Raw genomic sequence first — 26,873 nt, 5'->3', positions numbered from 1 at the left:
GACCGCCCCCAGCCTCGCGCCGCCGCCGCCCGCCTCAGCCCAACATGGCGATGCACAACAAGGCGGCGCCGCCGCAGATCCCCGACACCCGGCGGGAGCTGGCGGAGCTCGTGAAGCGGAAGCAGGAGCTGGCGGTGAGGGGTTCGGACCGGGGTTGCCCGGCATGGGGTCCCGCTCCTGCCCTGCCACCAGGCCCCAAGCCTGGCCGCGCCAGGCCGTTCGTTATTCCGGGGGCGCGCCGCGGCGGGCCGGGAGCTCGGCGGCCTGAGGCGGGTTGCGCATTCCGCGGCCCGCCGGCAGTTCGGCTTCCGGGCTGTGCGAATCCGGAGCGGGGAGGGAGCCGGGAGCCCGGAGCGCGGGAGGGGGTGGGGCACCGGCCGCCGCAGGAGGGGGCGTGGAGGGCGGATAGTGCCGGGGCTCTGGGCTCGGGCGCTAGGAAGGGCGAGCGTCCGTGAGCCGCGGTGGTGGGCGAGGCGGGGGAGTCCGTGATCTTTGCGGGGTGTGGGGTGGGGAGGGAGGCAGGTCTGGGAGGGGATTTCAGTCACCCTGTCTGGACTTTAGAGGATGGTGGGGAGCGTGTTCTTTTTGGTTCTAGGAGTAGATCCGTTGAATGGAGGTTTTTGATAGACAGGGATGTGATGTGTTTGGGAGCATCCAGAAGGTGACAGGGGAGGGAAAAAAGAACATATTCTGGAGAATTCGCAATTGTGACAGGCATCCAGGATCCCGTGCACCCTGGTGGCTAAGCTCTTCCTGCCCTCCCGTCTCAGCTTGAGCACCCGGGAGGCCCCCCTCACCTGAAGCTGCCCTTCCAGGTTTCCATAGCAACTGGCAGTCCAGTGCCGGCGGGCTCTCTGAGCCTGCGAGAGGGGAGCAGGGGAGGGGATTGACGCTGAAAGGCTGCTCACCCTTCCCTCCTCTGGTAGCGATACCTTTTGTGCGTGGGAATGGACATCGCCCAAGTTCTGCCTTAGCCTGGGTTCTTGACTCCGGATTTCTGTGAACCCTTTGAAGTATATGCAACATTTCGCGCGTGTGTGTGTTTTTCTGGGGCCATGCTTTATACATTCAGAGGTCTGTCATCCCTAAAGGTCTAGACTGGCTTAGTCCTAAACGTCCTGCCCGTCCCGGTATCATCCATTTCTCCACAAGGGTAGTGTGGGCAAGCTTGCGTTTTCAAATCTAATATCAGGATTTCATTTGGGTTAAGACTTAAGTGTTTGCATGTACAAGGCATTATTCATGTCCCTGCTTTTCATCTCTCAGGAGACACTGGCAAACTTGGAGCGACAGATCTATGCTTTTGAGGGAAGCTACCTGGAAGACACTCAGATGTATGGCAATATTATTCGTGGCTGGGATCGGTATCTGACCAATCAAAAGTGAGTGTTGGAAGCCTGTAGTGTCCCTATTGTGCTTTAGTAACGTTGGTTTGCAGGTCTGGATGCTCTTAGTAGCAACTTTGTTGGAGGCAGTAGTAAAGTGGTGGTGTGGTTTGCACTTGAACTCTTGGACTCTGGCTCAGGCCCTGCCTCACTGAATAATTTTAGACAAAGCTCACATCTGTAAAATAGTAAAAGTGGGCCTATGGCACAGGGTGGTTGTGTGAGGCTTAAATGAAATGTAGCATATGACAGTATGTTGCACAGCAGCACTCTATTACATTTTTTACACATTTTAATCAGTCATCAGTTCTACCCTCACAGTATTTTGCTTTTCTTTTTTCTTTTTCCTCCAGAGTAGCTGGGAATTACAGGTGCATGCTACCATGCCTGGTTGATTTTTTAATTTTTAGTGGAGATGGGGTGTCTCCATGTTGGCCAGGCTGGTCTTGAACTCCTGACCTCAGGGGATCCACCCACCTCAGCCTCCCAAAGAGCTGGGATTACAGGCATGAGCCACTGCGCTCGGCTAAAAGTTCATTTTTTCCCATTGTGATTAACAAGCAATTTTGGATGCTACATTTTCAGATGTTATGAATATACTGCTCCCTCTAAATTTGTATTCAGTTGTTAGGTATACACTGTTGATGCTTATCTGATTCCATTATTACACTGGAAGTTGTAAAATGGTGGTTCTCTAATTTTATTATTCCCTTTATACGTTTATTACTGGCATTCTGAAGAAGAGTCTTCCTTTTTTGTCTTCTTTTCCTTTCGTTCTCCCACATTTGTCCCTAATGTGGTCAGAGGGAGCCTCCTCAAGCTGGTTTGTTTGTCATTTTGACATGACCCTATTACTCGTTGAGCATTCCATTGCTTTCAGGCCCAAAAGATGTCCCATATTTACTTTGTGCATTTTCTGTCCCAGACCTGGTATCAGCCATTCCTCTTAGGAACCCTGGTTCTTTCTTTAAATTTGAGAATTAAGTTTATTTAAGAGACACTCATATCACTGATCTGTTCTAGACTTTTAAAATAATAAACATTAAAATAAATACATATGGGTTGTGCACAGTGGCTTACACCTAGAATCTCAGGCTGAGGCGGGCAGATCACCTGAGATCAGGAGTTCAAGACCAGCCTGGCCAAGAAGGCAAAACCCCATCTCTACTGAAAATACAAAAATTGGCTGGGTGTGGTGGCTCACACCACCTTTAATCCTAGCACTTTGGGAGGCCGAGGCGGGCGGATCACCTGAGATTGGGAGTTCAAGACCAGCCTGACCAACGTGGAGAAACCCTATCTGTACTAAAAATATATAAAATTAGCTGGGCGTGGTGGCACATGCCTGTAATCCCAACTATTCAGGAGGCTGAGGCAGGAGAATCACTTGAACCCAGGATGCGGAGGCTGTGGTGGGCCGAGATCACGCCATTGCACTCCAGCCTGGGCAACAAGAGTGAAATTTCGTCTCAAAGAAAAAAAAATTAACCAGTCCTGGTGGGGTGCACCTATAGTTCAGCTACTCTAGAGGCTGAGGCAGGAGAATTACTTGAACCCAGAAAGGGGAGTTTGCAGTGACCTGAAATCACACCACTGTACTACAGCCTGAGAGACAGAGTGACACTCTGTCTCAAAAAAAAAAAAATAAATAAATAAAAAATAAGGCTAGGCGCAATGGCTCATTCCTGTAATCCAAGCACTTTGAGAAGGCCAAAGTGAGTGGATTATGAGGTCAGCAGTTCAAGACCAGCCTGGCCAACATGGTGAAACCTGTCTCTACTAGAGATAAAAAAATTAGCTGGGTGTGGTGGAATGCACCTGTGATCCCAGGTACTTGGGAGGCTGAGGCAGGAGAATTGCTTGAACCCGGGAGGCGGAGGTTGCAGTGAGCTGAGATTTTATCATTGCACTTCAGCCTGAATGACAGGGTGAGACTGTCTCAAAAAAAAGGCTGGGCATGGTAGCTCATGCCTGTAATCCCAGCATTTTAGGAGACCGAGGTAAATGGGTCACCTGAGGTTAGGAGTTCGAGACCAGCCTGGCCAGCATGGCAAAACCCTGTCTCTACTAAAAATACAAAAATTAACTGAGCATGGTGGCGGAGGTTGCAGTGAGCCAAGATTGTGCCACTGCACTCCAGCCTGGGTGACACGGCATGGTGGCAGGCACCTGTAATCCCAGCTACTTGAGAGCCTGAGGCAGGAGAATCACTTGAACCCGGGATGCAGAGATTGCAATGAGCTGAGATTACGCCATTGCACTCCAGCCTGGACGACAGCGCAAGACTTTATCATACATACATACATACATACATACATACATCATTAAATGAACATGTGAAGCAACTAAGTCTCATGTCCCACAGTGGGGCATATACCACGTATTGGAAAACATTGTTTTCTGTGTTCAGCATAAAGGTCGTTCGGGCCATTCTAAGTGATATGGAGGCCTCCTGTATGGAACATGAGTCCTGGGGCATCCCCAGCTTGAGCCATAGACATAGCTTGGTGCTCATAATGAGTTTCTTCTGTGTGTTTTAGAAACTCCAATAGCAAAAATGATCGAAGGAACCGGAAGTTTAAGGAAGCTGAGCGGCTCTTCAGTAAATCCTCAGTTACCTCAGCAGCTGTAAGTGGTGGCAGTGGGGGAATCTTTCTGTGGGCTGTTGTTGGGGAATGTGAGTTTTCTCTTTCCTTTCCTATGGGAATGCTCTTCTGAGGTCTGTGGTCACTTTTCTAGTAACTGGTGGCTTTTCTTTTAGGCAGTAAGTGCATTGGCAGGAGTTCAGGACCCGCTCATTGAAAAGAGTAAGTTTATGTTTTTATGTTTCTCATCAGTTTATTTTTAAGCTACCGTAGCTCTTATATTTAATTCATCCGGTTGTGTATCTGAGGACTGCATTTCTTATGCTCTTTCCTCTTCTTCCTAGAAGTTATTAAACTTTTAGGGTATCCTTAATCATGTTTTCTCCACTTCCCCACTTCAGACAAGATCTTACTCTGTAGCCCAAGCTCTGAAGTACAGTGGCATGATCATAGCTCACTGCAGCCTCAAACTCCTAGGCTCAAGCAGTCCTCCTGCCTCAGCCTCCTAGGTAGCTAGGACCACAGGCATCTGCCACCACACCTGGCTAATTTTTCAATATAAAAGAGACAAGGTCTCTTTTTTTATATTAAAAATTTTTTTTTTAATTTAAAATTTTTAAAGAGACAAGGTCTCACTGTGTTGCCCAGGCTAGTCTAGAATTCCTGGCATTAAATCATCCTCGAACTTAAGCATCCCTAAGTGTTGGGATTACAGGTATGAGCCACCATGTGTGACCAATCATATTTTTTCCTTTTGAGGAAGAAATTACGTAGCCCTTTGCCTCTTCTGTCACATGAAGATTGGCTTTTGCATTTCAAAGATACAAAGCTATATTTTCATTCCTGGTAAATCTTATAACTTCTTAGGGAATTAAAATTAAAACAGTAACTTTTACGGAAAATTTCAAATATATCTTAAAAATCCTCAAGTACCCGTGTACCCAGTTTAATAATTCTTAGAAAATGCTCATTTTGGCCCGATATAGTGGCTCATACCTGTAATCCCAACACTTTGAAATGCAGAGGTGGGAGGATTGCTTGAGCCCAGAAGTTCAAGACCAGCCTAGGTGACAAAGCAAGACCCTGTCTCTACAAAAAAATTAAGAAATTAACTAGGCTTGGTGGCATGTGCCTGTACTCCCAGCTATTAGAGAAGCTGAGATGACAGGATCGCTTTAGCCCAGGAAGTTGAGGCTGCAGTGAGCCATGATAATGTCCCTGATCCAGCCTGGGTGACAAAGTGAGACCATGTCAAAAAAAAGAAAAGAAAAGAAATGGTCATTCTGTAAATAGGATGTACCTGTCTGTTCTTAAATATAAAATGGAAAATGGAGAGACAGTACCCGCTTACTTTGTAAATTAATTCTGTCTTAACATTTTTTGTAGGTAAGCCATACAGTCTGATTTCCAGTGATGGATTATAGATTTGTGCATTTATCTTTCTGAGTCAGACTCAGTGTAGCTTTATTGGACATTCTCTGTGTATTTCATCACGTTGAAATACAGCCTGTTCTCAGTATTACTGTGTACTTCTTTTCAGGTGGTATATCTTGTTGGATCTAGTTCTTTTGTTTGCATTGGTGCAATGATATGAGGAAAAGGGATTTTAGTAGTTTGGAAATTAGAAGTACTTAATCATTATCTCTATGTACAGATTTCTAAATTTGTGGCTCTGCCCTCAGCCTTCTTCCTGGCTTTAATCCTTCATTTCCTTTTTTTTTTTGAGATGGAGTCTTGCTCTGTTGTCCAAGCTGAAGTGCAGTGGTGTGATCTCAGCTCACTACAGTCTCCACCTCCTGGGTTCAGGCAATTCCGCCTCAGCCTCCCAGGTAGCTGGGACTACAGGTGCACACCACCATGCCCAGCTGATTTTTGTTTTAGTAGAGACGGAGTTTCACCATGTTGGCCAGGCTGGTCTCCATCTCCTGACCTCAGGTGATCCACCTGCCTCAGCCTCCCAAAATGCTGAGATTATGGGTGTGAACCATCACGCCCAGCCTTAAGCCTACATTTCTTTCTAGACATTTCCACTCATACCTACTTGAACATTTTTTTTTTTTTTTTTTTGAGACGGAGTTTCACTCTTGTTACCCAGGCTGGAGTGCAATGGCGCAATCTCGGCTCACCGCAACTTCTGCCTCCCGGGTTCAGGCAATTCTCCTGCCTCAGCCTCCTGAGTAGCTGGGATTACAGGCACGCACTACCATGCCCAGCTAATCTTTTGTATTTTTAGTAGAGACGGGGTTTCACCATGTTGACCAGGTTGGTCTCGATCTCTCGACCTTGTGGTCCACCCGCCTCGGCCTCCCAAAGTGCTGGGATTACAGGCTTGAGCCACCGCGCCTGGCACATTTTTTTTTTTTTTTTTTTTTTGGAGACAGAGTTTCACTCTTGTTGCCCAGGCTAAAGGGCAATGGGGTGATCTCAACTCACTGCAAACTCTGCCTCCCAGGTTCAAGCGATTCTCTTGTTTCAGCCTCCTGAGTAGCTGGGATTACAGGCACATGCCACCATGCCCAGCTAATTTTTATATTTTTAGTAGAGATGGGGTTTCATCATGTTGGCCAGGCTGGCCTTGAACTCCTGACCTCAAGTGATCCACCAGCCTTGGCCTCCCAAAGTTCTAGGATTACAGGTATGAGCCACTGTGCCCAGCCCAGACATTTTATTGAAAACAGAATTGTTCTATTTCCTTCAGAATTTGTCTTCACACATTTTTCGTGATGGTACTTCACTTTTCCCTCATTCATAACTCTGTACGTGTCTTTGACTCCTTTCTGCCAGCCTCTTCAACTATACCAAGTCCTTTTGATTTTTCTTTTACTATGACTGTCTACTAAATCTTACTTCTTTTTAATTAATGCCACTTCTAGAATATAGAGCTAGATCATATTTTTTGTAGAGGAATAAAACTGGTCAAGGAACACCCTGGACCTCACTCCTATGAGTTGAGATGGAATGTTATCTGACTTACTTTGACTTAGTTTTCTTTCTTTTTTTTTGGAGACGGAGTTTTGTTCTTGTCATTCAGGCTGGAGTGCAATGGCTCAGTCTTAGCTCATTGCAACCTCCTCCTCCTGGATTCAAGCAGCTCTCTTGCCTTAGCTTCCCAAGTACCGTAGCTGAGATTACAGGCGTGCACCACCACACTGGCTAATTTTTGAATTATTAGTAGAGATGGGGGTCTCACCATGTTGGCCAGGCTGGTCTTGAACTCCTGACGTCAGGTGATCCACCTGCTTCACCTCCCAAATTGCTGGGATTACAGGCGTGAGCCACTGGGCCCAGCCCTGACTTAGTTTTCACAAGAGCCTGTAATCCCACCTTGGCTTAGCTGATCATTCAGTATATGGCTGTTTACCTGCCTACCTGCAAGAATAGCTGTACTCAGGTACTTGTCAGGAAAAGAATCAAAGTTACTGCTTTCAGAAGCTTGACTGAGACAAACGCTTATGTACTGAATATTTTTGGCTGAGCACAGTGGCTGGCTTATACCTGTAATCCCAGAACTTTGTGAAGCCAATAGTGTCAGCTACTCAGGAGGCTGAGGTGGGAGGATTGCTTGAGCCCAGGAGTTCAAGGCTGTAGTGAGCCATGACAATGTAGCCTGGGTGATAGAGTGAGACCTTGTTAGAACAAAACAAAACAAAGCAAAAACCTAAAAAGGCTGGCGAGGTGGCTCATACCTCAGAACTTTGGGAGGCCGAGGTGAGAGGATCTCTTGAGCCCAGGAGTTCAGGACTAGGCTAGGGAACATAGTGAGACCCTATCTCTACCAAAAACAAAACAAAAATTAGCTGGATGTGGTGGCACACACCCTGTAGTCCCAATGACTCAGGAGGCTGAGGCAGAAGAATCAGTTGAACCCACTAGATCAAGGCTGCAGTGATTGTGCTTGCATTCTAGCCTGGGTGACAGTAAGACCCTATTTCAAAAAAATAAAAATTATAGTTCTCCTTATGTATTTTTTTCTTTTGTTACATTTGCTTTTGTGGTCATATCTGAGAAACTATTGCCTCACCTGGTGGCATCTAAGATTTTTTTTGAGACAGAGTCTCTCTCTGTTGCCCAGGCTGGAATGCAGTGGTATGATCTCGGTTCACCACAACCTCCGCCTCCTGGGTTCAAGTGATTCTCCTGTCTCAGCCACCCGAGTAGCTGGGACTGTACGCGCACACCACCATGCCTGACTAATTTTTGTATTTTTAGTAGAGATGGAGTTTCACTATGTTGGCCAGGCTGGTCTCAAACTCCTGACCTCATGATCATCTCACCTTGGCCTCCCAAAGTGCTGGGATTACAGGTGTGAGCCGCCACACCCGGCCTGGCATCAAGGATTTTTAATTTTAGCTCTTATGTTTATGTCTGTGATCCATTTAGAGTTAATTTTTGTGTATAGTTTGAGACGGTGGTACAGCTTCATTCTTTTGCATGTGAATATCTAGTTGTTCCAGCACCATTTGTTGAAAAGACTTCTTTCTTCATTGAATTGTCTTGTCATCCTTGTTGACTGTAAGTTGACTGTAAATATAAGGGTTCATCCTGGGACTCAGAATTCTAGTCCCTTGATTGATATATTTATCCTTATGCCAGTACCACACAGTGTTGATTACCGCAGATTTGTGTAGTATGTTGTTTTTTAATGTGAAATCAGTTTTCTTGAACATCAGAAGGGCAGGATTGTCTGTCAGTGTATTTTTTCTGTAATAGCTTCATAGCTCTAGGCAGAGATGTCCAGTCTTTGGCTTCTCTGGGCCGGGCCACATTGGAAGAAGAGTTGTCTAGGGCCACATGTAAAATACACTAACACTGGCCAGGCACTGCGACTCATGCCTGTAATCCCAGTACTTTGGGAGGTGGAGGCTGGCAGATCACCTGAGATTGGTAGTTCGAGACCAGCCTGGCCAACATGGTGAAACCCCATCTCTACTAAAAATACAAAAAATTAGCTGGGTATGGTGACGGGCGCATGTAATCCCAGCTACTCGGGAGGCTGAGTCAGGAGAATCCCTTGAAACTGGGATGTGGAGGTTGCAGTGAGCAGAAATCATGCCATTGCATTCCAGCCTGGGCAGCAGGAGCTAAACTCCATCTCAAAAAATCAATCAATCAATCAATCAATCAACCAACCAATAAATAAATAAATAAAATGCACTAACACTAACTATAGCTGATGAGCTAAAAAAAGAAAATCTTACAGTGTTTTAAGAAAGTGTACACATTTGTGCTGGGCTGCATTCAAAGCCGTCCTGGGCTGCATGAGGCCCATGGGCCTTGGGTGGGACAAACATGCTCTAGAGTTTCCTTTTCTGTTATTTTCCTAAAATGTGTTCAAAAATAGGTTCAAGGCCGGGTGCAGTGGCTCACGCCTATAATCCCAGCACTTTGGGAGGCCAAGGCTGGTGGATCACGAGGTCAAGAGATCAAGACCATCCTGGTCAAAATGGTGAAACCTGTCTCTACTAAAAATACAAAAATTAGCTGGGCATGATGCTGCACGCCGGTAGTCCCAGTTACTCGGGAGGCTGAGGCAGGAGAATTGCTTGAACCCAGGAGGTAGAGGTTGCAGTGAGCCAAGATTGTGCCATTGCACTCCAGCCTGGGTAGTAAGAGTGAAACTCTGTCTCAAAAAAAATAAAAAATAAAAATAAAGTTCAAAAATAGGGTTTCATAATTTCTGAGATTTGGCTATTTCTTGCTTCTGCTTTTTTGAGATTATCTCTTTCCTTTATTTCTTTTTTTTTTTCGAGACGGGGTTTCGCTCTTGTTACCCAGGCTGGAGCGCAATGGCGTGATCTCGACTCACCGCAACATCCGCCTCCTGGGTTCAAGCAGTTCTCCTGCCTCAGCCTCCTGAGTAGCTGGGATTACAGGCATGTGCTACCATGCCCAGCTAATTTTTTGTATTTTTAGTAGAGATGGGGTTTCACCATGTTGACCAGGATGGTTTTGATCTCTCGACCTCGTGATCCACCCGCCTTGGCCTCCCAAAGTGCTGGGATTACAGGCTTGAGCCACCGCACCCGGCCCTCTTTCCTGTATTTCTTATACCCATATGCTACTCAATTTAAAATCTCTTCCCAGCAGATTATAATATAAAGACCATAGACAAGAAAAGTGAGCCAGGTGTGGTGGCTTATGCCTGTAATCCCAGAACTTTGGGAGGCTGAGGCAGGTGTTCACCTGAAGTGGGAGTTCCAGACCAGCCTGGCAAACATGGCAAAACCCCATCTCTACTAAAAATACAAAAATGAGCTGGGTGTGGTGGCATTTGCCTGTAATCCAAGCTGCTCTGGAGGCTGAGGCAGGGGAATCATTTGAACCTGGGAGGTGGAGTTCGCAGCCAAGATTGCGTTGCTGCTCTCCAGCCAGGGTGCGACAGCAAGACTCCATCGCAAAAAAAAAAAAAAAAAAAAAAAGAGAGAAGAAAACTGGTCCCTGGTTCTGCTACCCACATGACCTGACCTTTTTTGACAAGTTTTAGAAACAAATTTTGTGTGTGTGTATTTCTTTTTGCAACCTCTGTGTCCTGGGTTCAAGTGATTCTCCAGCCTCAGCCTTCTGAGTAGCTAGGATTACAGGTGCCTGCCACCATGGCTGGCTAATTTTTTGTATATTTAGTAGAGGCGGGATTTCACCATGTTGGCCAGGCTGGTCTTGAACTCCTGACCTCAGGTGATCTACCCACCTCAGCCTTCCAGAGTACTGGAATTACCTGCATGAGCCACTGTGCCCAGCCAGATAATGTATATATTTAGGATCCTTCAACATTTAAATAAAGTGAAAATCTTCCCTTACTCATCTTTATCTATTAAGAGTTTAGCCGGGTGCGGTGGCTCATGCCTGTCATCCCAGCACTTTGGGAGGCCGATTCAGGTGGATCACCTGAGGTTGGGAGTTCTAAACCAGCCTGACCAACATGGAGAAACCCTGTCTCTACTAAAAATATAAAATTATGGGTGGCACCTGCCTGTAATGCCGGATACTTGGGAGGCTGAGGCAGGAGAATCACTTGAACCCAGTAGGCGGAAGTTGCGGTGAGCCAAGATTGCACCATTGCACTCAAGCCTGGGCAACAAGAGCAAAACTCGTGTAAAAAAAAAAAAAAAAAAAAAAAAGTTGTAAATTCCTTTCAGGAAAAACAAGTATATATATAAAGCAAATACAAATATAACTGTATTAGTCTGCTTTCACACTGCTATAAAGAAATATCTGAGACTGGGTAGTTTATGAAGAAAAGAGGTTTAATTGACTCACAGTTCTACATGGTTGGGGAGGACTCAGGAAACTTACAATCATGGTGGAACGTGAAGGGGAAGCAAGCAGCTTCTTCCCAAGGCAGCAGAAGAGAGAACTTTTGTGGAGGAGGAACTTCCAAACACTTTTAAAACCGTCAGCTCTTGTGAGAACTCCCTCAGGATCACAGGAATAGCATGGGAAAAAGCACCCCTGTGATCCAGTCACCTCCCACCAGGTCTCTCCCTCAACTTGTGGGCATTACAATTCAAGATGAAAGTTAGGTGGGGACACAGAGCCAAACCATAACTATGTGTGTGTGTGTGTGTGTGTGTGTGTGTGTGTATGTATATATATATATATTATATATATATATTTTTTTATATATATATAATATATATATTATATATATATATATATATTTTTTTTTTCTTGAGACAGAGTCTTGCTTTGTTGCCCAGGCTAGAGTGCAGTGGGACAATCTGGGCTCATGCAATCTCTACTTCCTGGGTTCAAGCAATTCTCCCTGCCTTAGCTTCCCAAGTAGCTGGAACTACAGGCGCCTGCCACCATGCTCGGTTAGTTTTTGTGTTTTTCTTTTTTTGAGATGGAGTTTTGCTCTTATTGTCCAGGCTGGAGTGCAATGGTGTGATCTCGGCTCACCACAACCTCCGCCTCCCAGGTTCAAGCAGTTCTCCTGCCTCAACCTCCCGAGTAGCAGGAATTACAGGCATGCGCTATTACACCTGGCTAATTTTTAAAATATTTTTAATAGAGACAGGATCTCTCCATGTTGGTCAGGCTGGTCTCGAACTCCCAATCTCAGGTGATCCGCCCGCCTGGGCCTCCCAAAGTGCTAGGATTACAGGTGATGTGAGCCACCACACCCAGCCAATTCTTGTATTTTTAGTAGAGATGGGGTTTTGCCTTCTTGGCCAGGCTGGTCTTGAACTCCTGATCTCTAGTGATCTGCCTACTTCAGCCTCCCAAAATGCTGGGATTACAGGCATGAGCCACTGCGTTCAGTGTTTTTGTTTGTTTGTTTGTTTATTTTTTAAGAGGCAGAGCCTCTGTTGCCAAGGCTAGAGTTCATTGTGGTGGTGAGATCATAGCTCACTGCAGCCTCAAACTCCTGGGTTGAAGTCATCCTCCCACCTCAGCCTCCTGAACAGCTGTGACTACAGGCATGTGATACCACTGGCTAATTTTTAATTTTTGTTTTTGTAGAGATGGGGGTCTGGCTGTGTTGTCCAAGCGGGTATTGAACACGTGGCCTCAAACCATCCTCCTGCCTCAGCCTCCCAGAGCACTGGGATTATAGGCATGATATACTGTGCCTAATCTATAGTCTTAAAAATATATATATTTATACAAGTTGTTACTGAACTTATATTTATTTAATGTATTTACAGTGATGACTTAAAATTGAGAATTTGTGTCAGCTGAAGATTATTACTGTGTTTTAAAAATATTCTTGGCTGAGTGCGTGGCTCATGCCTGTAATCCCAGCACTTTGGGAGGCTGAGGTGGGTAGATCACCTGAGGTCAGGAGTTCAAGACCAGCCTGACCAATATGGTGAAACCCCATTTTAAAAAAGAAAAAAAAATAAATAAAAAATAAATTATCCAAGTTTGGTGGCAGATGCCTGTAGTTCCACCTACAGGGGAGGCTCAGATGGGAGGATCATTTGAACCCAGGAGTTTGAGGCTACAACGAGTTAGGATCACACCGATCATAGTGCACTCCAGCCTGTGTGACAGAGCGAGACTTTGTCCCAAAATAAATACATAAATAAAACTTATCAGGCTGGGTGTGGTGGCTCATACCTGTAATCCCAGCAGTTTGGAAGGCCAAAAAGCAGGTGGATCTCTTGAGCCCAGGAGTTCACGACCAGCCTGGGCAACATGGTGAAACCCCATCTATACAAAAAGTACAAAAATTAGGCGGGCTTATGCTGATGGGCACCTGCAGTCCCAGCTTGGGAGGCTGAGGTGGAAGGATTACCTGAGCCCAGGAAGTCAAGGCTGCTGTGAGCAGAGATTCTGCCACTGCACTCTAGCCTAGGTGACAGAGTGAGACGGTGACACAGTGAGGCCCTGTCTCAAAAAAAAAAAAAAAAAAAAAAAAGACACATTAGTTTCAAATCCAACAGAGCTTAAAAGTTAAACAAGAAAAAGAAAAAACTTATCAGAGTAATTCCGGAGTGGGCTCTGTTTTCCCTCTGTTTTTTTTTGTTTGTTTGTTTTGGATAAAAAGGATTCCCATATAGTTTGGGGAAGAAACCAGAGCCAGCTATAGACACTTTTTCCAAGATCATCCCTCACTCCCCTGGAGTCCTGTCTGATGTTTTAGTAATGCTTTTTGCATAATTATGAATCCCATTAATGTAGTCTGTGGTTAAATAATCTTTATGCAGTGAGATTATCCTGGCTGGCTGTTCCTGTTTCCCAGCTACCCTTAGAGTTGTTACCCTTGGTTACATTGTTTCAGATTACATGCTTTTTCAGGACCTCTGGTAACTTTGATCCTTTGTGTGTATCTTCTCTGTCAATTAGAGGATAAGGAATGGTTTTTTTCTACCTACTAGTGTTCAAAAAATACTTCATGTTGATGGACAGATTGCCTGAGGAGTACTGATGATGTGTTCGGAAACTTGTGTTTTATTTCCTCCAGGGGAGCCAGGAAGTGGGACAGAAAGTGACACTTCTCCAGACTTCCACAATCAGGAAAACGAGCCTAGCCAGGAGGACCCAGAGGATCTGGATGGATCTGTGCAGGGAGTGAAACCTCAGAAGGCTGCTTCCTCTACTTCCTCAGGGAGTCACCACAGCAGCCATAAAAAGCGAAAGAATAAAAACCGGCACAGGTCAGTGGCAGGGATCCCATCCCCCGCAGCTTCCATGACCATTACTGTGAAGGGAATTGCCTAGAATCACAATGCTTTAGGATTGTTGCAGAGCCTTTCTGTTGTTGATGGCAAGAAAGTCCTTTGGTCCAAGGGAACAGTCTAATTTGCTCAGAGAGAGAATTGGTGGACATTAGAATAACCCTCAAGGAAGAGTCCAGGATATCCTTCTCACTGTTTCTAGTGCAGAATAATTTTATTCCATAAAACCTTGTTTCATATGGTGAACGTGGGATACTTTTAGAAGAGAAAAAGGAGAAATAGAAATGGGATAGTATTTGAAAAATGCCACTAGTACGTAATAGAAAGCTGTAAAGTGGGATAAAGTCTTCTGCTGTTAATCCTGAATCCTGGTCTTTGCCTACTTTTATTTCTTTGTGGATGGAGGGAACTGATTTGACATCCTTTTTTTTTCTCTTTAAATACAAGTTTTTTTAAATTGCTTGTGATTTTTCTGTTTCTGTATTTCTCAGCAACATGCTGACTTCAGATAATGGAAGAACAGTGTAAAGCCTGTAAAATATGAGAGTGTCTTCGTAGGTAACGTGTAACGTTGGTGCACCGTGGTTTTTTTTTTTTTTTTTTTTTTTTTCAGTACACATAATGAGATAGGAATGATGTCAATGGACAGAGAGGCCAGGTGTCATCCAGAGGGGGTTTCAGCAATTACTCTGCCTGGGGTTTGTATGATAATATGGGGGCTTGTTAACCCAGATAATTGGAAATTATGCAGCTTGACCCAAAGAGGATAATGTACAGTTTTAAACTAAGGAATTTTGCTGGCCTCAAACCTTCTGGGATACATGGAGACCCTATATGTACCTGCTTCCTAGAAGTTTTGAAGCAAGGGCAAGATTCCTCATTATAGAAACTGTGCACTCTTTCCTCCTCTCCTGGAAGGCTGCGTGCAGAGCTGGTGAGAAGGGGCATTCAAGGAATGGGTGGCATTCCCTGTCCTCCAGTGTGCTTCTGGATTTGCTTTACAAATCTGTAGCATATTCCTTCATGCACCCAATGTATTAAACTTGGCAGTGCCTGAGGATAACATAGCGTTAACTCTGCCTGATTTGAACCTCCTTGAGTGGCGTCAGCTGGATCTTCAGTTCTTTTTTTTTTTTCTTTTTTTATGCTCCTTTCTTAAACATCAAAATTTTCAGGATCTTGGCCGGGCGCGGTGGCTCAAGCCTGTAATCCCAGCACTTTGGGAGGCCGAGGCGGGTGGATCACGAGGTCGAGAGATCGAGACCATCCTGGTCAACATGGTGAAACCCCGTCTCTACTAAAGGTGCAAAAAACTAGCTGGGCATGGTGGCGTGTGCCTGTAATCCCAGCTACTTAGGAGGCTGAGGCAGGAGAATTGCCTGAGCCCAGGAGGCGGAGGTTGCGGTGAGCCGAGATCGCGCCATTGCACTCCAGCCTGGGTAACAAGAGCGAAACTCCGTCTCAAAAAAAAAAAAAAAAAAAAAAAAAAATTTTTCAGGATCTTAAATTATTTTAGGACTTTTTCTTGTTGATGGTAATAATAGTATTTTTTTTTTTTGAGACGGAGTTTCGCTCTTGTTACCCAGGCTGGAGTGCAATGGCGCGATCTCGGCTCACCGCAACCTCCGCCTCCTGGGCTCAGGCAATTCTCCTGCCTCAGCCTCCTAAGTAGCTGGGATTACAGGCACACGCCACCATGCCCAGCTAATTTTTTGCACCTTTAGTAGAGACGGGGTTTCACCATGTTGACCAGGATGGTCTCGATCTCTCGACCTCGTGATCCACCCGCCTCGGCCTCCCAAAGTGCTGGGATTACAGGCTTGAGCCACCGCGCCCGGCCGGTAATAGTATTTTTTAGACTGCAGAAATAGTATTCCTTCAAATAATGAGTAAGGACTGCTGCTTAATATTTTTCTGCAAACCAGAAGTCGCCATCCTAATCACATAACTATGCTAAGAAATAGCAAAAATGGCATATTCTTCTTTATATATTTTTGAAAGGCTGTAGGTTGTTTGATCAACTGTAATAAGACTGGTGCTAGCTTATCACAAATAGAAAAGAAACATACTCTTAAAATTTTATTTAATTGTCAAGATAATTAAACGTCATACTCTGCATTGCTTCTGTTAAATTTATTCCAGTGTCGTTTTATTTATTTATTTCTTAAGAGACAAAGTTTCTCTCTGTCACCCAGGCTGGAGTGTAGTGGCATGATCTCAGGCCCCTGCAACCTCTGCCTCCTGGGTTCAGATGATTCTCTGCCTCAGCCTCCCGGGTAGCTGGGATTACAAGGATGCACCACTGTGCCTGGCTATTTTTTGTATTTTTAGCAGAGACAGGTTTCACTGTGTTGGCATGAACTCCTGATCTCAGGTGATCTGCCTGCCTCGGCCTCCCAAAGTGCTGGGATTAAAGGTGTGAGCCAGTGTGCCTGGCCTAGTGTCATTTTAAAGTAATGGTTATTTTCTTATTTCATAGTGTCTAGAGGAGGGAGGAAACTCTTTCAGAATTTCTGGGGCTTTTTCCATTACTGATGAATAGATTCTCTAGATAGCTGTTTATTTCAGGTCATTTTCATTAATGACATCATTTCCTGATGACTGATAAAAAGGAGTTAAAGAAGCGCTAAACTTCACTTTCTTCTTGCAGATTTTAGCATATTTAGTAGGAACAGTACTACTTCCTATTCTTTCCTTGCCATAGGAGCTATCTCCTTCCAGAAGAATAGTGGTATTGTAAAGATCTTTGATATTAGTTACTGTTTCACAAATAGTGTTTTCTGTTTGGAAAGCAGAATCCTGCTTTTTATTGCTGTCCTTTTGTGTTCCCTCTGATTTAACGTCTGGCTGATCTCCCTTGGCCTTAAGCACTCATCTGCCCCAAGAAAGGAGAGTGAAGCTGATTTTCTTCCTTTCTAGGGAAGCCAGATTCAGTGTGCCTGAATGGTACATGAGTGGCCATTTAAGGTTCTCAGACTCATGCCATCTTTAGTCAGGAATTGTGTCTGGTCCAAGCCCCTTACTGCTGACCAGACCTCAGTGGGGCTGGCAGATTGGGGTGGGGACAGAAGATGGTGTCTATGTACATTGCTGAGTTTGGACCCAGTACAGTATGTGTTTCTCCTCCAGTGTGCCATACCGAATATAGTGAGATAAGAGTCAATAATAAATTATTTCAGCAAATGTTTGAGTACTTACTATGTGCCAGACTCTGTTTAGTGGTGAGCAAAGCAAAGTGGAAATAAATATGGCACTTAAGCAAAAGGAAATAACTTTTGAATTTGCCCTCTTCAGGAATATGAATTTTTTTTTTTTTTTTTAACAAGATCTTGCTCTATTGCCCAGGCTGGAGTGCAGTGGTGAGATCATGAGGCTTACTGCAGCTTCAGCCTCCTGGGCTCAAACAATTCTCCCACCTCAACCTCCCAAGTAGCTGGGAATACGAGCATGTGCTACCGCACCTGGCTAGTTTTTGTATTGTTTTTGTAGAGACGGGGTTTCACCATGTTACACAGGCTGGTCTTTGAGTGATCTTCCTGCCTTGGCCTCCCAAAGTGCTGGGATTACAGGCATGAACCAACACACCCCACTAGAATATAAAAATTTATCAGATAATTTTTAGCATCCATAAATGACATTGTTCTGAATTCTTACATCTTACATGATACCTGAACAGTAAGTCACTCCTGATACCTTTAAAGAAAAAGTTGAAATAATAGCATATAGTGGCCAGGTTTCTGGCCTGTAATTTAAGCACTTTGGGAGGCTGAGGTGGAAGGATCACTTGAGCCTAGGAGTTTGAAACCAACCCGGGCAACATGGTGAGACCCCCTTCTCTACAGAAAATACAGAAATTAGCTGGGCATGGTGATGTGCCTGTGGTCCCAGCTACATGGGAGTATGAGGCTGGAGGATTACTTGAGCCCAGGAGTTTGAAGCTTCAGTGAGCTGTGATCACGACACTGCACTTCATCCTGGGTGACAGAGGAAGACCCTGTCTCAGTGATAATAATAATAATAAATAACATACAGCTACTCTTACAAGTTTCTGTTAGTATAAAAATTTATTGGGGCCGGGCGCAGTGGCTCAAGCCTGTAATCCCAGCACTTTGGGAGGCCGAGGCAGGTGGATCACAAGGTCAAGAGATCGAGACCATCCTGGTCAACATGGTGAAACCCCGTCTCTACTAAAAATACAAAAAATTAGCTGGGCATGGTGGCGCATGCCTGTAATCCCAGCTACTCAGGAGGCTGAGGCAGGAGAATCGCCTGAACCCAGGAGGCAGATGTTGCGGTGAGCCGAGATAGCGCCATTGCACTCCAGCCTGGGTAACAAGGGCGAAACTCCGTCTCAGGAAAAAAAAAAAAAATTTATTTTAGTCTATAAAGTGTTGATTAATTAGATACAGTCTATTTTAATTTGTGAACAAAGTCAAGTCAGGCTGAAAGTGAAATATTTGATAATTCCTGGTTTCCTACGCCTACTATATACTCTCCCAAATGTCTAAAGTGAAACTATTGTGTGAGAGATATTGTCATTAAGCTTTCTTCCAGCTTTACTCTTGCAAACATTGTCTAGGAGGAAAATGTATCCATTTGCATATTGTTTTAGCACTTGCTACAGTCTGGAAGGTGTTCGAGCCAGTGAAGGAGCAGGTGTCAGTGAAGGAGCAGGTGTTGTGCTCCAGGTTAATGTTTGCTTTGGAGGCCAGCCCAGACCATGGTCTGCTAGCGGTGATGGCACAAAATGGCCTCCTCCTCTGTAGTGCTCCCTCCAGATCCCTGAGACGCAGGTGCTTGTGGATGGCAGCTTTCTCTTGTTTTAATAGGGATGCTGCAGGCTGGGCGTAATGGCTCATGCCTCTAATCCCAGCACTTGGGAGGCCAAGGTGGGTTGATCACCTGGGCCAAGGTGGATAGATTAGGAGTTTGAGACCAGCCTGGCCAACATGGTGAAACTCTGTCTCTACTAAAAATATAAGAAGTAGCTGGGTGTGGTGGCATGAGCCTGTAATCCCAGCTACTAGGGAGGCTGAGGCAGGAGAATCTCTTGAACCCAAGAGGCAGAGGTTATAGCGAACCGAGATTGCACCATTGCACTACAGCCTGGGCGACAAGAGCGAAACTTTGTCTCAAAAAAAAGCGGGGAAGGGTGCTCCACACTTCTGTGTTCCTTAATTGTAGCCCTGATATAGACAGTTAACTGCCATCACCTACTTAGGTGGCAGAGCAATACTGTTCATTTTCTGGAACAAGTTTCCACCACTGAAGTGTAGTCATTCAGCTTTGGGCTTCTAGGATGAATGCTGTAGAAAAGGAGCATGGTGTTCCCTGGACATGTTTAGAACATATAACTTGAGTAAAAAGTTGTAAAATGTTTTCCTTTTTTGAAGTTTAGAATGTTCTGTAGTTTTTTTATTTTAGTGAAAGTATATTATGCTGAGTTAGTACTGTCTTCAAAGTGCCTTTCATTATGTAACTAAACCTCTTTCTCTGTTTCTTCTAATGCCCTAATTATATTTTTCAATACAATTAAATATTTAAAAGTTCTAACTCTGAATCTGGCAGCTAATAAAAGGGCTGCAGGTGTCTGTAGTTTTCTAATGAAATAACTTTTTCTTTCATAGTCTAGTCTTCTGATTAAGACATCCATTGAAGGAAGGGAATCTCCTGACCACAAAATCTTTGGTGCTTTGATGTTTGAAACTTTGTTGCTTAAGATTCTTAAAGCTGATTTTGTTTCTACGATTCTTGCTAGGGTGGCTAATCAACTAATTTATTGAATTAGTATATTAATTTCTATTGCTTTCTTCCTTTCAAATGCTGCCCCTCAGCCCGTCTGGCATGTTTGATTATGACTTTGAGTAAGTTTGATTTGAATTAGTATTTGTGCTGTGTTGTTTAGTGTGTAGACACCAGTATGCCTTTTTGAGACCTTTCTAACCCATAGTTTATCTGTTTAATTGTAGGTATATATATTAGGTTAGGCTGGGAAGTTTTTTTTAAAAACAGAAAAACGTGATGGAGGTAACATTTTATTTAATAACTTAAGCAAAATTAAGTAAACTTCACTTTTATGCATTTTAGTTTCTTTTAAAATAGATAACCTTTAATTCATATTTAAATTGATTTCTGGCTTTGCTTCATAAGGAGATTAATAGCTTAAGATCTTGATATTTTGCTTTGGAAAGATGTAAAAACTGAAATTCATTTAATTTACTTTGTGTTTCATGTCAGGAAATACAGACTCCTAGTCTCTTTCCTGTTGTTAATCACCACGTGCCTCAATAATTTTCAGTGATATAGTTACAGAACTAACACATTAACGTAGAGCATGCCCTCTTAATGCAATCTCTTTAACATGTAGTTTTGGAATCGTTTTAAAATTATATGGCTTTTGTAGCTGCTGTATACATTTCTTTTTAGAGTCATCTAAGTTTGCCTTAGGGCAAAAGTGTCTGCTCATAATTTTTAATACTTGCTTGGTAATATCTGGGTAAACAACTAAATATGACATAGTCTAATGAAGAATGTGGATTTTTCTTAACCAAATAGTCTTTGTTATAGCTTATGCCCTATGCAGTAGCTGATTGTGGACCCATTTTCTTTAAATTAAAATGGAAATATCTTTTATCTTTTCTGTCACAGGATTGATCTGAAGTTAAACAAAAAACCACGAGCTGTAAGTATCAGCCAGACCAATTCAGAGAGGCTGGCAATTTTGTAGATGATTAGACAAATGTATTTGTCTTCAGAGCTTGAGTGTTCCTAACCTGGAGTCATAACCCTTGATTTAAAGTCTGGGGTGTCCATCTGGATATACTTCAACTTGTAGGTGTTATTTATTTATTTATTTATTTGAGACGGAGTTTCGCTCTTGTTACCCAGGCTGGAGTGCAATGGCGCCATCTCGGCTCACCGCAACCTCCGCCTCCTGGGTTCAAGCAATTCTCCTGCCTCAGCCTCCCGAGTAGCTGGGATTACAGGCACACACCACTATGTCCAGCTAATTTTTGTATTTTTAGTAGAGACGGGGTTTCACCTTGTTGACCAGGATGGTCTTGATCTCTTGACCTCGTGATCCACCCGCCTCGGCCTCCCAAAGTGTTGGGATTACAGGCGTGAGCCACCGCGCCCGTCCTATTTATTTTTTTGAGAAACAGTTTCTCGCTCTGTCACCTAAGCTGGAGTGCAGTATTGTCACAGTCACAGCTCTCTGCAGCCTTGACCTTCTGTGCTTGGCCTCCCGAATAACCGGAACTACAGGCATTACCTCCTCACCTGGCTCATTTTTGTATTTTTTTGTAGATAGGGGGTTTTGCCATGATGCCCGGTCTGGGAATTCCTGTACTTAAGCAATCCTCCTACCCTAGCCTCACAAAGTGTTGGGATTATAGGCATCAGCCAATGTGCCCGGCCTATGGATTTTGTATTTTAAAGAGAGAAAAAGGTCACATGCATTTTTTTTTTTTTTTTCTGAAATGGAATCTCACTCTGTCACCTAGGCTGGAGTGCAATGATGCAGTATTGGCTCACTGCAACCTCCGCCTCCTCAGTTGAAGCAATTCTTCTGCCTCAACCTCCTGAGTAGCTGGGATTACAGGCGTGCCCCACCATGCCTGGCTAATTTTTGTATTTTTAGTAGAGATGGGGTTTCACCATGTTGGTCAGGCTGGTCTCAAACTCCAGACCTTGTGACTCGCCTGCCTTGGCCTCCCAAAGTGCTGGGATTATAGGCGTGAGCCGCTGTGCCTGACTGATCACATACATTTTTAATGATGAAAAATTCCCTTTAATTAAATAATAAATTGTTAATAATAGCTTTTTTTTTTTTGAACTGGTGAGTTCAGGTGCTCTAATAAGAGGAGAATTGATGTTTCAACCCTTTATGGACTCAAAAGACAGACCATTTTCAGATGCAAAATATTGTACATCATATTTGGAATAGAATCTTTTTTTAAGTTTTTTTTTTTTTTTTTTTTTTTTTTTTTTTTTTTTTTTTTTTTTGTGATAGGGTCTGATTATGTTGCCCAGAATGCAATGGTGCTATCTCAGCTCACTACAAGCTCTGCCTCCCAGGCTTAAGCTGGGACTACAGGCATACGCCACCACACCTGGCTAATTTTTGTGGTTTTTGTAGAGATGGGGTCTTAATTTGTTACCCAGGCTGGTCTTGAGCTCCTGACTCCAAGTGATCTGCCCACCTGGGCCTCCCTAAATGCTGGGATTATAGGTATGAGCCACCACGCCTGGCCTGAAATACAATCTTTAGCTACAGAGCAATCCCTTAGCAGAGTTGTTTATGAGATTTTTTTTTCCCCCTTAGGGTCAAACCACTATTCTGCCGGGAGTAAGTTGAAACTTTTGTTTTTCTCTCTTTAGGACTATTAGAAGACACATTAGCGCAGAAGCTTCCAGGCTGTAGAACCCTGCTTCCCTTCTCTGACCTCACAAAGATAAACATCCTTCACCTGAGTTCGTGGCCATCCATCTCTGCTCTCCTAGACCCAGTGCCTGTGACTTTGAGTAGTTTGTTTTAAACGTGGTGACAAACAAGTCATTTCTGTAAGACGTTGGATCTTTTACTTCATGTCATTTTTAGTAACAGAACTGCAGGAAGATCAAGACATGGTTGTAATTCCAACAAGTTGCTAACTGTGCATTTCTCCCTTCTTAGAATGAATGTCTCCCCCCAGAATGGCTGGCACCATCCTTATCTGTGATACCCATCAAGAAATGTTCTCTGGTTTTATTTTATGCTGAAAGTAGAACACAAATCACATTTCAGATGGAGGCTGTAAATATCTGGCATTTTCTTATATTGTTTTATGTTTTCTTACTTTTCTCTTGTTTTTGTCATCTTATTTTCTTTGGGGTCTTTGTGTGATGCCTTTGTACGGCTCATACCTTCCTGCTGACATATCTGATCATCTCTTTCATACAGTTGCCAGTATTCATAACTGAAAAGAATCTGGTTTATCATAAGTAAAATGGGAAACTTGGCGCTCTGTTTTTGCAAGGGAGGTCAAGAGTGTTTATTTAGTAATTACCTATCTTAGATCTGAGTTGGAAGCAGATTCATGTTCAAGGCACAGGAAAAATGGAAAAACATAAGTTTAAATCCATTCTTTTTAAATAGCTATTTTTATTCTTTTGTATAAATAAAATTCCACAGGCTTCAAATTCTCATGCTTTACTTTTAAACCCGAGATTGTTTTTTTCACTTATTTTGTTTGTTCATATCATGCCTTATAGAAATTTCCTTTTCTATATTTTCTCTCTTTGCTGATATTCACCTGATTAACTATTGCTAAAAATCACCATGGTTGGCATATGGAAAGTCTCAAAATTATACCAAAAGTGATAACTTACGAAGTTCTTCAGTGGAGTGAAAGGAGAGCGTCCGTGAGAGCCATCGTTGGCAGCAGCGTTCCCTTTTGTTGGAGGGCTTGATGGGACGAGGAACTTAATTGTCACCTGCCTGTAGCGCTGTGGTGATCTACCTTGGCTGCACGTTAATCACCTGAACAGCTTTAAACTACTCGTGCTTGGATTTCACCCCCAGAGACTGGGGCATAGGCTAATTACTGGGATTTTCTTTAGAAAAGTTTTTGGGATTCTGATAAGAAGCCAAGTTGAGAACCACTATATGAGAACACTGAATGGTTTAATTTAAATCCTATGTTATGAATTGGTCTAAGGGATAAGATTTGGGGCCTACCCTTTCCTTTGACTCTAGTCAGTCATAGTCCTTGACTTTTGCCTATATCTTTGTAAGAAACAGTATGTTTCATTTGTGATAATACTGGTAGAGCTGAATATGGATGGCATCTCCTGTAAAACAAGCCTGCCTTGTCAGATGTGCGAAAGCCTTCACTCTTGTTCTCAAATAAACTTTTGTGGGTTTTTTTTTTTTTTTCCTGACCGGCTATTTAGATGTCTTTGGTAGCAGAATTCCAATGTCAGGATTTTTAAGGGAATAGTTTCTTATATTTAGATTATTCCTTAAAAAAAAATCCCAGAAGCATTCTGTATCTTTTGTCTGTTGGTCTTCTTTGCTGGGAGGGAGGAGTAGGATGCCTGCAGTTTCCTTCCTTTTGAGGAAAGCACACAGCAGACCTTAAAATATTTTTGACTTTTATAGTTTGAGATTGCTAGAGATAGAATAGTACTGCTCTGTTGCACCACGGCACTCCAGCCTGGGCGACAGAGCAAGACTCTGTCTCAAAAAAAAAAAAAAAAAAAGAATAGTACTGCGCTTAAAAAGATGATTTCTGTATTTATGAAACTGCAGTGGGATGCCTGCAGTTTCCTTCCCGCTGAGGAAACCACACAACAGACCTTAAAATATTTTTGACTCTCATAGTTTGACATTGCTAGAGATAGACTAGTACTGCTCTTAGAAATATTATTTATGTATTTTATTCATTTATTTATTTATTGACAGGGTCTTGCTCTGTCACCCAGGCTGGAGTGCACTGGCCTGATCAAAGCTCACTGCAGCCTCTAACTTTTGGTCTCAAGCCATCTTCCTGGTTTAGCCTCCCTAGTACCTGGGACTGCAGGTGCATGCCACCATGCCCAGCTAATTTGAAAATGTTTTGTTTTGTAATGATAGGTTCTTGCTGTGTTGCCCCAGCTGGTCTCAGCCTCCTGGCCTCAAGCAGTCCTCCTGCCTTGGCCTTTCAAGAGTGCTGAGATTATAGGCATCAAGTGATTCTCCTGCCTCAGCCTCCCTAGTAGCTGGGACTACGGGGATGTCCCACCATGCCCGTCTTAAGTTTTGTAATTTTAGTAGAGACAGGGTTTTGCCATGATGGCCAGGCTGGTTTCAAACTCCTGACCTCAGGTGATCTACCTGCTTCAGCCTCCCAAAGTGCTAGGGTTACAGGCGTGAGCTGTGGCGCCCGACAAAATAGACTATTCTTCACATCTTGACCTGTGCAGTAGATAAGAGAATTAAAATGAATGATTAATAGTCTAAACTTGAAAGTTAAAGAGCCTAAGCTTGAAACACTCTTTGACTTAGTTTTTGCATTTATTCTGTCTTCTGTGCCCCCACCAGGCTTACTCCAAATTAGTGAGGCTTTCTTTTTTGGGAGGGCATGGAGCCTTGCTCTGTCACCCAGGCTACAGTGCAGTGGCACAGTCATAGCTCACTACAACCTCCGCCTCCTGGGTTTAAGTGATTCTTCTGCCTCAGCCTTCTGAGTAGCTGGGACTACAGGTGCGTGCCACCACGCCCGGCTAAGTTTTGTATTTTTAGTAGAGACTGGGTTTCACCGTATTGGCCAGACTGGTCTCGAACTCCTGACCTCATGATCTGCTCACCTCAGCCTCCCAAAGTGCTGGGATTACAGCCGTGAGCCACCGAGCCAGCCTAGTTAGTGAGGCATTATTAAGCTTAAAAGTTCACATTGTGCCGGATGTGGTCATGTGTGCCTTTAGTCCCAGCTGCTTGGGAGGCTGAGCAGGATTGCTCGAAGCCAGGAGTTCAAGGCTATAGTGTGCTATTATCATGCGTGTGAATAGCCACTGCACTGCAGCCTGAGCAACGTAGCAAGACGCTGTCTCTAAAAACAACAAAATTGGCATCTGAAGCCCTGACTACAGGGGCACTGTGCTGGTTTATGTGAAGTGTGGGGGGAGAGCAGGATTGTGCTGCTTTGTACACATTCGCTTCTCCCAGGATAGTGTCATAGTGCCTAGGAAGGTCATGTGCATGTAAGATAGTGAAAAGAAGGGACTGGAATGTTCATGCCTGTGTCAGTCTAAACGAGCGTTCTCATGTCCGAATTGTTTTAAGTGGTAAGATTCATGATTTGAAACAAAGTTTTTGCTTTGAAATACTGCTTCTGTGGATTAAAAGTTGTCACCACTGAAGTGGGCTGTGGTGGAGTCGACGCTGATCCTCACTTAGGACGGTGGCCTCCAAGGGAAAGAGGGCGCACAGGATGGCTGGGCGGGGGTGGGAAGAAAAGATTAGGCCTTTGATTTATATTCACTTTCAGGCTCAGCCTTACTTAGTTTCTCACTTTGAATATATTGTATACATCAGTATTTGTTCATTAGTACATGTAGGTCGTTAATTTATAAATAAAAGGTTGAACCACAAGAAACTGCTGATAATCGTTTTTAATCTGTAAAAATGGCAGTTATCATAGTTTAAGAGCACATACATGTTGGAGGTGTATATGCTTCAGGTTTTTATTGTTTGTATACAGAAAAAAACTTTGGAGACCCCTGGCCCCCTCCTCAGCTCGCAGCCCCCACCCTGATAACTTATTTCTGTATGCTGGGTGTGGGGATGGGTGGACTTTAAAATATTTGATTAATTTGAGTACCTGTGTCTTAGTCTGTTTGAGCTGCTATAACAAAAATATATACGAAACGGCTTATAAACAGCAAACATTTCTCACAGTTCTGGAGGCTAGGAAGTCCAAGATCAAGGCGCTAGCACAGCCAGCTTCTGGTGAAGGCATGCTTTCTGGGTCACAGATAGTGCCTTCTAGTTGTATCCTCATATGGTGGAAGGAGGACAAGCTCCCTCAGGCTTCTTTTAAAAAATTTTTTTGAGATGTGGTCTTACTTTGTTGCCCAGGCTGGATTGCAGTGGTGCACTCATGGCCCACTGCAGCCTTAACTTCCCAGGCTCAAGTGACCCTCTTACCTCAGCCTCCCAAATAGCTGGGACCACAGTTATATGTTACCACACCTAGCTAATTTTTAAAAATGTTTTGTAGACAGGCTCTTAATATGTTACCCAGGCTGGTCTTGAA

At 43.8% G+C, this 26,873-nt stretch overlaps 1 protein-coding gene across 3 annotated transcripts; it reads left to right on the top strand.

The window, feature by feature from the left end:
• Positions 1-26,213, top strand: MEAF6 (MYST/Esa1 associated factor 6). Of its 3 annotated transcripts, none has more exons than XR_012512379.1 (8): positions 1-134; positions 1,267-1,382; positions 3,926-4,013; positions 4,147-4,192; positions 13,881-14,073; positions 20,064-20,121; positions 20,743-20,776; positions 22,477-26,213. XR_012512379.1 is itself a non-coding variant. In XM_039474051.2 (8 exons), the coding sequence occupies exons 1-8, from the start codon at positions 45-47 to the stop codon at positions 22,483-22,485; spliced, it is 606 nt and encodes a 201-aa protein (XP_039329985.1). In that variant the 5' UTR covers positions 2-44; the 3' UTR covers positions 22,486-26,213. The 3 variants fall into 3 exon arrangements, 2 of the variants coding, with proteins under 2 accessions (XP_039329985.1, XP_039329986.1); XM_039474051.2 differs by lacking the exon at positions 20,064-20,121 and adding an exon at positions 19,929-19,958 and having other exon boundaries at positions 2-134; XM_039474052.2 differs by lacking the exon at positions 20,064-20,121 and having other exon boundaries at positions 2-134.
• The last annotated feature ends 660 nt before the right edge of the window (positions 26,214-26,873 follow it).

This window comes from Saimiri boliviensis, chromosome 11 (assembly GCF_048565385.1).
Source record: "Saimiri boliviensis isolate mSaiBol1 chromosome 11, mSaiBol1.pri, whole genome shotgun sequence".
In the NCBI taxonomy this organism is placed as follows: Eukaryota; Metazoa; Chordata; class Mammalia; order Primates; family Cebidae; genus Saimiri; species Saimiri boliviensis.
Note: the sequence above shows the minus strand (reverse complement) of the source record. Positions and strands in the feature narration are given on the sequence as shown.

Excerpts from the sequence above, each read along its gene's own strand:
- MEAF6 (XM_039474051.2), top strand. The coding sequence starts at position 45 with ATGGCGATGCACAACAAGGCGGCGCCGCCGCAGATCCCCGACACCCGG. Across the intron at positions 135-1,266 it reads AGCGGAAGCAGGAGCTGGCG|GAGACACTGGCAAACTTGGA; the intron begins GTGAGGGGTTCG and ends TTCATCTCTCAG. Across the intron at positions 14,074-19,928 it reads AAGAATAAAAACCGGCACAG|CCCGTCTGGCATGTTTGATT; the intron begins GTCAGTGGCAGG and ends GCTGCCCCTCAG.